The sequence below is a fragment of the Notolepis coatsorum genome, assembly GCF_963971535.1.
Source record: "Notolepis coatsorum genome assembly, chromosome: 1".
Taxonomy (NCBI): domain Eukaryota; kingdom Metazoa; phylum Chordata; class Actinopteri; order Aulopiformes; family Paralepididae; genus Notolepis; species Notolepis coatsorum.
The window spans coordinates 244,146,659-244,162,109 of NC_140165.1; the positions used below are offsets into that span (position 1 = coordinate 244,146,659).

At 45.3% G+C, this 15,451-nt stretch overlaps 1 protein-coding gene across 1 annotated transcript in view; it reads right to left on the reverse strand.

Annotated features, from left to right (window-relative positions):
• The window catches only part of brip1 (BRCA1 interacting helicase 1), a 97,492-nt gene that overhangs the window by 33,224 nt on the left and 48,817 nt on the right, over nucleotides 1-15,451 (reverse strand). Inside the window, exon 14 of the mRNA XM_084312514.1 lies at nucleotides 12,944-13,105. Within this exon, the coding sequence (XP_084168640.1) occupies nucleotides 12,944-13,105 (162 nt within the window). The remainder of the gene's footprint in view (nucleotides 1-12,943; nucleotides 13,106-15,451) is intronic.

Consider the following 15,451-nt stretch of genomic DNA (forward strand, 5'->3'; position numbering starts at 1 on the left):
ACCACACAAACAAATACACACAGTACACACACTCACAACACACCACACAAACAAATACACACACTCACAACACATACAAACAAATACACACACTCACAACACACCACACAAACAAATACACACACTCACAACACCACACAAACAAATACACACAGTACACACACTCACAACACACCACACAAACAAACACACACACTCACAACACCACACAAACAAATACACACAGTACACACACTCACAACACACCACACAAACAAATACACACACTCACAACACATACACAAACAAATACACACACTCACAACACCACACAAACAAATACACACAGTACACACACTCACAACACACCACACAAACAAATACACACACTCACAACACCACACAAACAAATACACACACTCACAACACCACACAAACAAATACACAGTACACACTCACAAAACACCAGCACACAAACAAATACACACAATACACACTCACAACACACCACACAAACAAATACACACAGTACACACACTCACAACACACCACACAAACAAATACACACAGTACACACACTCACAACACACCACAAACAAATACACACTCACAAAACACCACCACACAAACAAATACACACTCACAAAACACCACCACACAAACAAATACACACAATACACACATGCAATACACACTCACAAAAGATTTACACTAGAAAATAGTGACGATATACATCTAGATTTACACTACAAAATAGTGACGATATACATCTAGATTTACACTACAAAATAGTGACGATATACATCTAGATTTATACTAGAAAATAGTGACGATATACATCTAGATTTACACTACAAACCAGTACCGATATACATCTATATTTACACTACAAAACAGTACCGATATACATCTATATTTACACTACAAAACAGTACCGATATACATCTAGATTTACACTACAAAACAGTACCGATATACATCTAGATTTACACTAGAAAACAGTACCGATATACATCTAGATTTACACTAGAAAACAGTACCGATATACATCTAGATTTACACTAACCCCACTGGCTTCTCATGAGACAGTGTGAGAGTGAACTAAGAGAAACAATTGAACAGTGAATGTCTAAGTGAGAACGACATACAAGCTTCGGCGTAGTGTGTGCAATCTACACTATGAGCACAAGGCAATGCAGTGTGTGAGTCTCTTGGCCCACACTCTCATGTCTTATTCAGCAGCCCTCTTGTTTCCATACCAAGCTGGGCCAGAACCGTACAGGTTTGAAGGCCAGAGAGAAACAGCTAAAACATCGTGTTCTATAGGTCAAACAGCTACGGCTGCGCCTCGATTGTTAGGGGTTTAGTTTAAGCTTTTCTTTTTGTCCATTAGTCAATTTTTTTACATTTTAATTTCATACTGAGCAAGTCATTTCCTGCCAAAGATAAGCATATCCCCCAACTGGAAACTGAAAATATAATTATTTTTATTTTGTACCACACTCAATAAGCCTATTTAACAAGGAGGATAGAAATGTGGTTCAACTTCAACCTACACGGGATAGTATAATATATATATGCAGATAATATAAAAGGGCTGTGCAATACAATATAACTTTGGACTTATGGGACTGTGCCACATCATATGAATGATGTTGGTCGGGAGGGGTTGTCTCTCTGCTGTCTGTCTCTGCTGTAACATGGTTGTCTCTCTGATGTCTGTCTCTGCTGTAACATGGTTGTCTCTCTGATGTCTGTCTCTGCTGTAACATGGTTGTCTCTCTGCTGTCTGTCTCTGCTGTAACATGGTTGTCTCTCTGATGTCTGTCTCTGCTGTAACATGGTTGTCTCTCTGATGTCTGTCTCTGCTGTAACATGGTTGTCTCTCTGATGTCCGTCTCTGCTGTAACATGGTTGTTTCTCTGATGTCTGTCTCTGCTGTAACATGGTTGTCTCTCTGCTGTCTGTCTCTGCTGTAACATGGTTGTCTCTCTGATGTCCGTCTCTGCTGTAACATGGTTGTCTCTCTGCTGTCTGTCTCTGCTGTAACATGGTTGTCTCTCTGCTGTCTGTCTCTGCTGTAACATGGTTGTCTCTCTGATGTCGGTCTCTGCTGTAACATGGTTGTCTCTCTGGCGTCTTGTCTGTATGTCTGTCTCTGCTGTAACATGGTTGTCTCTCTGCTGTCTGTCTCTGCTGTAACATGGTTGTCTCTCTGATGTCTGTCTCTGCTGTAACATGGTTGTCTCTCTGATGTCGGTCTCTGCTGTAACATGGTTGTCTCTCTGGCGTCTTGTCTGTATGTCTGTCTCTGCTGTAACATGGTTGTCTCTCTGATGTTGGTCTCTGCTGTAACATGGTTGTTTCTCTGATGTCTGTCTCTGCTGTAACATGGTTGTCTCTCTGCTGTCCGTCTCTGCTGTAACATGGTTGTCTCTCTGATGTCTGTCTCTGCTGTAACATGGTTGTCTCTCTGATGTCTGTCTCTGCTGTAACATGGTTGTCTCTCTGATGTCTGTCTCTGCTGTAACATGGTTGTCTCTCTGATGTCTGTCTCTGCTGTAACATGGTTGTCTCTCTGATGTCTGTCTCTGCTGTAACATGGTTGTCTCTCTGATGTCTGTCTCTGCTGTAACATGGTTGTCTCTCTGATGTCTGTCTCTGCTGTAACATGGTTGTCTCTCTGATGTCTGTCTCTGCTGTAACATGGTTGTCTCTCTGATGTCTGTCTCTGCTGTAACATGGTTGTCTCTCTGATGTCTGTCTCTGCTGTAACATGGTTGTCTCTCTGATGTCTGTCTCTGCTGTAACATGGTTGTCTCTCTGATGTCTGTCTCTGCTGTAACATGGTTGTCTCTCTGATGTCTGTCTCTGCTGTAACATGGTTGTCTCTCTGATGTCGGTCTCTGCTGTAACATGGTTGTCTCTCTGATGTCTGTCTCTGCTGTAACATGGTTGTCTCTCTGATGTCTGTCTCTGCTGTAACATGGTTGTCTCTCTGATGTCTGTCTCTGCTGTAACATGGTTGTCTCTCTGATGTCTGTCTCTGCTGTAACATGGTTGTCTCTCTGATGTCTGTCTCTGCTGTAACATGGTTGTCTCTCTGATGTCGGTCTCTGCTGTAACATGGTTGTCTCTCTGATGTCTGTCTCTGCTGTAACATGGTTGTCTCTCTGATGTCTGTCTCTGCTGTAACATGGTTGTCTCTCTGATGTCGGTCTCTGCTGTAACATGGTTGTCTCTCTGATGTCCGTCTCTGCTGTAACATGGTTGTCTCTCTGATGTCCGTCTCTGCTGTAACATGGTTGTCCTATGTTCTTTTTTCTAATGCAGTATTGTGTGTTCCGACACAAAACAAATGTCTGTCAACAGACAATAAGATAACTATCTTATCTTATATCTCTGCCATCCAACATTCACCAATATGCGCTGGTCTAGATGTAAAGAGGTATTTTGGCAGAATAATGTAGCACAATGTGGAAAAGCCAACTTTACTGATTTGACAATTAACTACGTGGAGGACAGTCATATAAGCTGCTTGACTTGCACTTAGGAAAGTCAGAGTAAAACAAAACCGGCGAATCACAACTCATCGCCATTGAGTCTGATTGAGACAACACCGCGGCAGCACCCGGACACCACCGATAAACACCAAAGCAGACCGCCGGTCGTGGGGGGGGGGGGGTGGACAACACACCACTCAGTTTGCGGAACAGTCCGTGACCCGTCGTTCCATCATTCCCTTACAGGGCGAAGGCTGAGCAAGGCGACTGGAAATGAACAGTATTTACCACGCCGGGCGCGAAAAAGCACAACAAAACCATGAATAATTCATTGTCATTTCTGGGCATGGTATGTGCAATGCTCAGCTCCTGCCCCGCGACACGGTAGAGTGGGTTCGGATCTCTCGGCCCACCGGGACGGGTGGCGGGGAGACCGACGGGCACCGAGCTGTGCTCCTCTTTCCCTTTCTCTCACTCTTTTCACCCCCGCTGCCAGCCCTCCCTCTTCCAGCTCCTCTACATCCACCCCTCTTTATCTCCCTCACCCCGTCCCTGATGTCACTGAGTCTCTCTCTCTCTCTCTCTCTCTCTTTATCTCCCTCACCCCGTCCCTGATGTCACTGAGCCTCTCTCTCTCTCTCTCTCTCTCTTTATCTCCCTCACCCCGTCCCTGGTGTCACTGAGCCTCTCTCTCTCTCTCTCTCTCTCTTTATCTCCCTCACCCCGTCCCTGATGTCACTGAGCCTCTCTCTCTCTCTCTCACTCCCTCTCTCTCTCTCTCTCTCTCTCTTTATCTCCCTCACCCCGTCCCTGGTGTCACTGAGCCTCTCTCTCTCTCTCTTTATCTCCCTCACCCCGTCCCTGGTGTCACTGAGCCTCTCTCTCTCTCTCTCTCTTTATCTCCCTCACCCCGTCCCTGGTGTCACTGAGCCTCTCTCTCTCTCTCTCTCTCTCTTTATCTCCCTCACCCCGTCCCTGGTGTCACTGAGCCTCTCTCTCTCTCTCTCTCTCTCTCTCTTTATCTCCCTCACCCCGTCCCTGGTGTCACTGAGCCTCTCTCTCTCTCTCTCTCTCTCTCTCTTTATCTCCCTCACCCCGTCCCTGGTGTCACTGAGCCTCTCTCTCTCCCTCTCTCTCTTTATCTCCCTCACCCCGTCCCTGGTGTCACTGAGCCTCTCTCTCTCTCTCTCTCTCTTTATCTCCCTCACCCCGTCCCTGGTGTCACTGAGCCTCTCTCTCTCTCTCTCTCTCTCTTTATCTCCCTCACCCCGTCCCTGGTGTCACTGAGCCAGCGCAGCGACACGTCTCCTCCAGCGCCCGCTGAATAATGGAGGCCGCTCCGCGAGGCGACAGCATTAATGAAACATGCGGCGCCGCGGACTCGCGGTGGCGAGGGGAGACGTGTCGCGGCGCCGTGAATTATTCAGCCTCCCGAATATCACAGCGACCATCACGCCAAGGGCGGTGGCGAGCGGTGCCCCGCGCCACCTGCCACCTCCAGCCTGTCGGCCATCCCCTGCCGCTCCTCCATGCCGGACTCCCTCCGCTCCTCTGAGCCGCCCCCTGGTGGCGTAGAGGCAACACAATAGCCGGCTGGTAACCGCGGAAACGTGGCAGTCGAAAGAGAAGGTGCTCTTCGGGTTGACGGTAGGAACTTTAGATTAGATTCAAATGCATCGTCATCAACGGGCGGCTGGGTGGCGCAGCGGACATTGTGCTCGTCACCAACGCAAGAGACACCGGGTTCAAATCCGGCTGTCGACGTTGCCTCCGGCTTGGGCCGGCCCTCATACTAACTCAATTGGCAGAGTTAGCGGGTGGGAAGTCGAAGGGTGGTAATCTTGTCGTTGTGAACAGCGACTCCTACAGGTCGGTTGGGGCGCCTGCACAGCAAAGTCGGGAAAATGGCGGGGGCAGTGTGAGCCTCCTACACGTTACTCCTCGCCAAATGAGAGTCCGTCGTTGGCAGGTGAAAAGATGTGACAGGCTGCCTCCACATGTATCGGAGGGGACATGTGATGCAAGGCTTCTATCCTCCCTACAACCGGCCAGTGGGGGGCATATGTGAGCAACGATCAGGACAGGACAGGGAGACTTGGCACGAGAGGTAAATTGAGATGGGGAGAAAAATCACAGAAAAAAGTAGATAAAAAAAATGTATTGTCATCATGCAGCACAAGTACAGTACAACGGAAAGACGTTTGGCATCCAACCAGAGTGCAAATGTAACAGTAAAATGCAACAGTAATATACAATGTACAGGTGATTAAACTGGGTATAAAATATATAAATTAGTACTACTGCTAATCAGATGTATGTACATAGTTGAAGCATTAATATGTACAGTGATACAGGTATAAAGACACTATGGTAGTAAGTCATACTGCTAAGAGTTACTAGTTACACACACTAGTTTAGGTGACTAGTACACACACTAGTTTACGTGACTAGTACACAGACTAGTTTAGGTGACTAGTACACACACTAGTTTACATGACTAGTACACAGACTAGTTTACGTGACTAGTACACACACTCGTTTACATGACTAGTACACACTTGTTTACATGACTAGTACACACTTGTTTACATGACTAGTACACAGACTAGTTTACGTGACTAGTACACAGACTAGTTTACGTGACAAGCACACACACTAGTGTACGTGACTAGTACACAGACTAGTTTACACACTCGTTTACATGACTAGTACACAGACTAGTTTACACACTAGTTTACGTGAAAGGATGTGCAAAACCAAGGCACTCGACTTTTAATGAAAAAAAGATGAAGTGTCTTAATTTCATTGGTTCCATAACGTAGGAACATATGGAATGACTTCTCTCTTCAGAGTACCGTCAATAATCTGAGCCCACCTGGTCCCCGCTCTGTGTCACCGAGGACGAGAGAGTCGGGCCAAACGGGTCGAAAAAGGTCAAGAGACGGCGCTCATACCAACTTGATATCTGCGTATCCTGGGCATTAAAAAAAAGTCCATAACCACTGTAATCAGAGCTTATACTTCCCAAGAAAAATCAAGGGGTCACGTTTGATGTCTTAAAAAAAGAGTGGGTCTTTTGGAAAAAGTGAGTCCGCCAGCCGCCTCCCACAGAGTGAGTGAGACACGCCACAGCGGCAGTAACCCTGGAGTTTCCACTATAAAGAGTCCTTATAAAACATCATCTCAGCCGTAACAATCAGGACTGATACGCTACACTGAGATAGCGGATGCACCCAATACGTACGCACACACACACACACACACACACACACACACACACACACACACACACACACACACACACACACACACACACACACACACACACACACACACACACACACACACACACACACACACACACACACACACACACACACACACACACACACACACACACACACACACACACACACACACACACACACACACACACACACACACAGTTTGACAGCACATCTATCACTGGGTGTTTGACCTCTCAGATACCTTCAGATGTGTGCGCATGTGTGTATGTGTGTGTATAATATGTGTGTGGGAGTGTGTGTATATGTATGTATGTATGTGTGAGTATGTATGTGTGTGCGTGTGTGTGTGTGTACGTGTATAAGTGTGTGCGTGTGTGTGTGTACGTGTATAAGTGTGTGTGTATATGTGTGCACACGCTGCAGTCCACTTTGACTTTGATAGGACACACAGTCAGCCCCCCCCCCCCCCCCCCCCCTCCAGGCGCCAGGCCCGGGTGCGTCTTCACACAGACAGCGAGGCGACTTTCACCCCTAATGGCCTTTATCTTAATCTCCTTTAAAAGCATCTTGCATTTCCCTCCCCCCCCCCCCAGATCTTTTCACCTCTGCAGAGCCCTGCGTTTCTGTTTCTTAATAAACCATCAGTCCCCTCCCGCGGCGCGCTGGTCCCTTCCGCCTGTGGCCGGGACCAGACGGGACCGGCCGGGACCAGACGGCTGCTGTGGTTTTAATGGGTATTAACTGGGGGACTGTTGAGGCTGAAGTGCTACAAAACCACAGCACCAGTGGTGGGGCTCTCTGGGGAGACACACACACAAACTGTTTGTGGGCACACTTTACATGTGTGTGTGTGCGTGTGCGTGCGTGCGTGTGCATTTGTCGAATGAAACCCAGTTGTGTGCATTGCCCAATATCCAGCCAGAAGGGTCTTAGTATAAGTCCTTGAAGCCACAGTGCAGACACAGCACTTTGTGTGTGTGTGTGTGTGTGTGCGTGTGTGTGTGTGTGTGTGTGTGTGTGTGTGTGTGTGTGTGTGTGTGTGTGTGTGTGTGTGTGTGTGTGTGTGTGTGTGTATAAAACCGTCAGAGAGAGCCTTGAGGGACTCCTCTCATGACCCTGCCTCCTTTCACTGCTCTCACTGGCAGGACCAGCAGGGTATGAGGGGCAGATAGGCATCGCCCAGACACACTGAAGAGGGATCTCTCTCTCTCTCCCTCTTTCCTTCTCTCTTTCTCTCCTTCCTTCTCTCTCCCCCCCCCCATCCCTCCCTCTCTCATACACACACACAAGGGGCAGACGGGACTCCGTGGCACCAGTGAGGCCTCTACAGGCTCCAATTAATACCCCAGCCCCTCATATCGCCTCATCTCCTCATCTTTAAGAGCTGACTGCAGATTAAATATTAATGCATCAGAAGAGAGAGAGAGAAAGAGAGAAAGAGAGAGAGAGAGAGAGAGAGAGAGAGAGAGAGAGAGAGAGAGGGAGAGAGGGAGAGAGAGAGAGGGCTCCAACACTGCCATCAATAATAAAGAAAAGCCCCCCCCCCTCCGCAGGGTTACTGTGTGGTGGCTGGCGTCGCAGGCCGACACGGAGGAGGAGGAGGAGGAAGCTGCGTCCCGAACAGGAGAGTTTTAGCTTTCCTTGTAAATCGGGACGCCGGGACCATTAGGCCGTTTGATGGCGCAACCGGATATCGGAGCAACAGCGTCCCGCGTGAAAATAAGACTAAAACGTCCGTCGCATTTCGGGAACGCAGGGGTTTGAAAAACACACAAATAATATGAGCGGCCGGTGTAGAAAAAGCAAAAAACACACAAGAGGACGACTCGTTATCGGCGTCAATCACGTTAACGGGAACTGATGACTCATGTTTACCCCCTTGACCGGTTAGGAACTCTGCTCACTCACCGATGTGTCACTTCTAACGCGGGCTCTTTAATTAGGCAAGATAAGGAGTATGTTTTCATCCAAGCGTGTCTATATCATTAAAGCCACACACACACACACACACACACGCAGGATAGAATGTAAAATGTGTAACATGTGACACACACACACACACACACACACACACACACACACACACACACACACACAATGCCATGTGAGAGCCAGCTGTCCTCCAGTAAGCCGACGTGACAACCGAGCTAGAGTGGAATTTAATTATTCATTAGTAAAAATGCATAACAAACAAAGGGGGACAAAGTGTCTATCAGTGGGGCCCTTAGACGCGTCCTCATTAAGTGAAAGAGGAGACCGCTCCGAGAGGACAGTGTCAAGGCGGCCCTGTATAGCAATAATGATCCGCTGGAACAGAACCCACAACATCTCGCCGGGATGAAAGTCTTCCTCTCGCGGCCGGGGCCCGGTCGGCACGGGCGCGGACGCACCAGCTGTCACTGATTCCAACCGCACAGGTTGTACCTACAAATGTTTCCATCACACACACACACACACACACACATATACACACATACACACAGCGCAAGCCTGACAGCAAGCTGTGGTCTCATACCCCTCCTAGTGACGGGATGTGGTACGTTAACATTCCAACAACCGCAGAGACGAGCCCTGCCTCACTGTGGGGCTCAGCCGCCTTCAATGTATATTCATACATAAGTGATGTATGAATATCATACTACCGGTATAGTCTAACCCATATAACTCTGTATGATAACATGTAAAATAGTGCTGAATATAAATATATACTTGTATATTTATATTTAATCTACCTGCATAAATTATAATCCTTCTATATACCTACTGATACACCTGCATATAATCCATATAACTCTGTATGATCGCATGTACAATAGTGCTTGTATATACCGCATATATACATTCATATATATATATAATATATACATATATACATATCCGTTTGAATATAAGTGCATATAATCATTTTATATACCTGATACACCTGCATATAACCCATATAATTCTGTATGATAGCATGTACAATAGTGCTGTATATACCGTATATATACATTCATATATTTATATTTATAAATATATATATCCATCTGTTTGAATATAACTGCATATAATCCTTCTATAGTATATACCAACTTATACACCTGCATATAACCCATATAACTCTGTATGATAGCATGTATAATAGTGCTGTATATACCATATATATACATTTATATATTTACTGCATCTATATATCCATATCCATCTGAATATACCTGCATTATAATCCTTCTATATACCTACGTATACACTTGCATATAACTCTATGATAGCATGCACAATAATGCTGTATCTACTATATATATATTTATTCTTACTGTGTGTATATATATATATATACACACACATCTGTCTGTATATACCTGCATATAATCCTTTTTACATATCTGCAGATACTATATATAGTTGTACATAACCCTTACCTACTTACACTACAATTACTCAGTAGTAATAATTTATGCATTATAAACCCAGTTTAATCACCTGTACATTGTATATTACTGTTGCACTTTACTGTTACATCTGCACATTTGGTTGGATGCCAAACTTCTTTTCAGTATACTGTACTTGTGCTGCATAATGACTAGGGTTGGGCACCAAAAACTGGTTCTAAATCTAATAGGAACCGGTTCCTAACCTCCGGTTCTGGAACCGGAAGTAACATAATTATTTGCATTTCGATTCTTCGAAATTCGATTTTTTACTTTGTTAATTAATACCCTAGTTAAAGTACAGCAACCAAATTAAATTGTATCAAGTCAACTGAAAATGTGAATAGTATGAATTTTTTTTTAAATAAAAAATTCTCCTGCGAAATAAGCTGTGACCTGTTTTGACCTGCACCTCAAAGAATCGGAATCGAGAATGGTTTAGAACAGGAATCGATATGGAGAATCGGAACCGGAAACGTTCAAATCCAAACGATGCCCAACCCTAATAATGACAACACATTTTAATCTAATCGGACAATAACCCTATGATTTTAATATGTTATGCGGTGAATGACACAGTGAAGAACATCACTGGCCTAGTGGGCAGGAGAGCAGAGCTGCTGGCTAAAGGGAATCACAAGGTCAACCCTTGGTTCTCTGGCTCCTGTTTCTGGGACAGTTGTTCATGTTTGGACAGTTTTAGACCTTAGGAATGATGTATAAATTCTTAAATTGAGTGGGATTTCCATTTTACCTTTATTTTAACTGCTTCTGCGCCAAGAACGAGTAAACTCGTTATTGCCCGCCAATCGAATTGCGCCAATAACAAGTAAACTCGTTTTTTAGGATCGTTATTTCCTTTATTCGCTATTGCCATTCATAATTCATCCAGCAAGGCTCTGGGAGACTCTGGACTCTTGTCTGATATTGCAACGGCTCAATACCGCCGCTTGGTGGATTTTGGGCGATGTTGCACTGGTGCATTCTGTTCATCTGTGAATATGTTCCGGGTAGAGATCTCTTGTTATGTGGATCCAGACAAACACTCTAGTGCATTGGATCGCTTTCGAGACGCAAGAATCCATATGCTTTCGGTGTTTATTGTGTCGTACAAACGGAAAACGGATCTAGCAGATGGAAATCAAATAATTGGAATATTTCTTCTCCAGACTCATCGGCCACAGGTAAGAGGAATCTAACGTTAATTCCAGCTCGATTGTCCATTTATTTCATTGCAATACATCTGATCAACGTATGATGTCGTACTAAAGAAAGCCGTTACTGACAATCAAGGAATCATAAACGACCCCCCCCCCCTTTCCTTCACGCATGATGGAGCATAATGTATACCGATCATATGCATTTGAATTTTTTTATGTAGCATGTATAGGGACGAAACGCCAATCGATTATGTATAATATGCATCGGGGCCTATAACTCGCGTTCTAGGAATTACTGCAGACCACTAAAAACGTACTTCTATTCACGATGGTATTAAACGACAATGTATGAATGGAAAAATATAACGTTCCCACATCCGGAACGATAGATACCCGATGTTGAATGGGCCATAGTAATGTCGATATAGCTATAATATTTAAAAAGTTATAGCCCTGCAAAGAAGGTGAGCGACTCCATAGGCTTACAGCGCTGGCAGTAGAGCTATAAGATGCTCAAACTGCGTGGCAGAGATTGTGTTAAGGGGAATTACAATTGTATTGCCTATATTTATTTATTTCATCCCTGCCCATACCTGTACCCCCCCTCCCCCTCGCTGCTATGACACCCAAATTTCACCAAGGGGATCAATAAAGGAATATCTTATCTCATCTTAATGACATATTCATTGTCAGGAGTACCCTGTGAACATGGATAACAATAATAATAATAATAATAATAATAATAATAATAATAATAATAATAATAATAATAATAATAATAATAATAATAGCAGCAATAATAAAAAATCTATTTTAAAAAGTGACCTTTTAAATCTCTTCTAGAACATTTGGAATAACCCCTTTTCCCCTTTCAACTACTTTATTATTATTTTATACATGTCTTTTTTATTCATGTCTATTTACATTATTATATGATCATTTATATATATTTATATTATCTGTACGTTTTTATATGTATATATTATATTGTTACCTATTTTTGTGCTCACCAAATAAAGTGTATCATTATTATTATTGATTGTACACAACAACATACATAATTCATATGCCTCTACGCCCCTCACTTAAGGCTGATTGCTCCAGGCAGGAGGTCATGGCACTACCTTGTAGGAGGGCAGGAAGGAGAGCACTACCTTGTAGGAGGGCAGGAAGGAGAGCACTACCTTGTAGGAGGGCAGGAAGGAGAGCACTACCTTGTAGGAGGGCAGGAGGTCATGGCACTACCTTGTAGGAGGGCAGGAGGTCATGGCTCTACCTTGTAGGAGGGCAGGAAGGAGAGCACTACCTTGTAGGAGGGCAGGAAGGAGAGCACTACCTTGTAGGAGGGCAGGAGGTCATGGCACTACCTTGTAGGAGGGCAGGAGGTCATGGCCCTACCTTGTAGGAGGGCAGGAAGGAGAGCACTACCTTGTAGGAGGGCAGGAAGGAGAGCACTACCTTGTAGGAGGGCAGGAAGGAGAGCACTACCTTGTAGGAGGGCAGGAGGTCATGGCACTACCTTGTAGGAGGGCAGGAGGTCATGGCACTACCTTGTAGGAGGGCAGGAGGTCATGGCCCTACCTTGTAGGAGGGCAGGAGGTCATGGCACTACCTTGTAGGAGGGCAGGAGGTCATGGCCCTACCTTGTAGGAGGGCAGGAAGCAGAGCACGCCCTTGGCCACGGCCTGGCAGATCCTCAGCATCAGGGCGCCCACCTCGTCCTGGAAAGTGTAGGTCTCCGTGTGCTGGAAGGTGGCGAGCAGCTTCCTGCCCTGAGGGCCTGCGCCTATCGTGCCCACCCACACCTGGGGGAACAAGTTCAGGTTTAACCCTAACACACACCTGGGGGAACAAGTTCAGGTTTAACCCTAACACACACCTGGGGGAACAAGTTCAGGTTTAACCCTAACCCACACCTGGGGGAACAAGTTCAGGTTTAACCCTAACACACACCTGGGGGAACAAGTTCAGGTTTAACCCTAACACACACCTGGGGGAACAAGTTCAGGTTTAACCCTAACCCACACCTGGGGGAACAAGTTCAGGTTTAACCCTAACCCACACCTGGGGGAACAAGTTCAGGTTTAACCCTAACCCACACCTGGGGGAACAAGTTCAGGTTTAACCCTAACACACACCTGGGGGGAACAAGTTCAGGTTTAACCCTAACCCACACCTGGGGGAACAAGTTCAGGTTTAACCCTAACACACACCTGGGGGAACAAGTTCAGGTTTAACTCTAACCCACACCTGGGGGAACAAGTTCAGGTTTAACCCTAACCCACACCTGGGGGAACAAGTTCAGGTTTAACCCTAACACACACCTGGGGGAACAAGTTCAGGTTTAACCCTAACACACACCTGGGGGAACAAGTTCAGGTTTAACCCTAACACACACCTGGGGGAACAAGTTCAGGTTTAACCCTAACACACACCTGGGGGAACAAGTTCAGGGTTAACCCTAACACACACCTGGGGGAACAAGTTCAGGTTTACCCCTAACACACACCTGGGGGAATAAGTTCAGGTTTAACCCTAACACACACCTGGGGGGAACAAGTTCAGGTTAGGGCTGGGCGATATGGCCAAAAACGTTATCGCGATAAAATAAAATAATTTTCATATCACTCGATATCGATAATTATCATCGATATACATGAAATAATAATTTCTGTCAAGTTTAATTAACTTCTTATGCCCAGCATCGGCGGGCTATTAATAGATAGACTCACTTTTTTTGCTGCGGTAGAACGAAGACGTCACTACGAGACGAGTTGGAGAGCCGTCGCGTGTCGAGCCAACCCTTTGAGAAGCTTTGTGGTCCCGGCTTGAATTCTCCATGAATGTGTCCATATAAATCCATTTTGTTAGATCCAACTGTACTGTCTGAATGAATGTTTCTTGTGATTATGGGTGATTTCCGACCGCCAAAACAACTGAATGTCTCGTCTCGAGTTGATGTCGTCATCAGTCCGCGCACCTTCTTCTAACGCAGTAACCCCCCCCCCGGGCCCAGTGCATAGATTATTATATTACACCAGGGGGCAACCTACCGCCACTGGATCATATGCATTATAAGAATGGAACTGTGTAGATTTCATTCACGGACGGTTCTTGCTGCATCCAAATTTAGTTGGCTATAAGGCCATTTATAGGCCTATGGTATTCTATATTCTATAATAATATTTCAAATAGCATGTGTCCGGATGGCAGAATTCAGTACTGCATCAGTTCCAGGCGCAGCACGAACTTCAATGGTTCTTGTTCGTGGCTGTCGGCTAACGCCACCACTCCTTTCCGACTGAATGCGTTTGCATTCAGTGTACTCTAATGAGTGATAAACTTTTAGGTGATAGAACATGTTTGTTGTGTTCCCCGTTTTTGTTAGCACCGGTCGTCGACACAGTTTGCAGCGAACGCTATTTTTGTCCGACTTTAAAAAGCCAAAATGTGTCCATACTGCCGACGTCGAAACACCTTTCTTATTAACAATTTCCTCTACATTTGAGGCGCTAAGGCTTGCGGTGGCCGTAGGCGTAGGGTTGTCATCTCCTTCGCTGTCGCCATCTCCTTCACTGGAATTTTCATGCATTTTCCTAACTAAAGTTGCTAAACTAATCTCCTCGGAAATCGAAACCAAAAGAGTAGCACATCTGGAGCTGTGGTGCGTAAGCGCGTCATCACGTAACGTAGCTCTATTCCTGATTGGTTGTTAGTGCGTGTGCTGATATCCAAGCTTGGAAAATCGATATATCGAAACTTTGCGACCACGTTTCATGTTTATTTCGAGGAAATAATTTATCGCGATAATTATCGTTATCGTTTTATCGCCCAGCCCTAGTTCAGGTACAGGTACATTACAACCCTAACCCACACCTGGGGGGAATTGATTGATTGAAAACTTTATTAACAGATTGCAGAATGGGTAAAATACAGTACAGCTCAATACACACAATTGTTAAGGGGATGCAGACCAGAGAAAGACTTTCGTCTTGTTTACATCAGGGTCCCCCATTTTCAATTCATCAGGATAAAAGTTCAGGTTCTCTTTTATTTGTCACATATAAGGTACATGTACATTACAGTGAAATGCTTGGTTCTGTATGAGCCTCCTGAGATTGTGCTTCATACAGTATAAAAAAAAGTTTAAA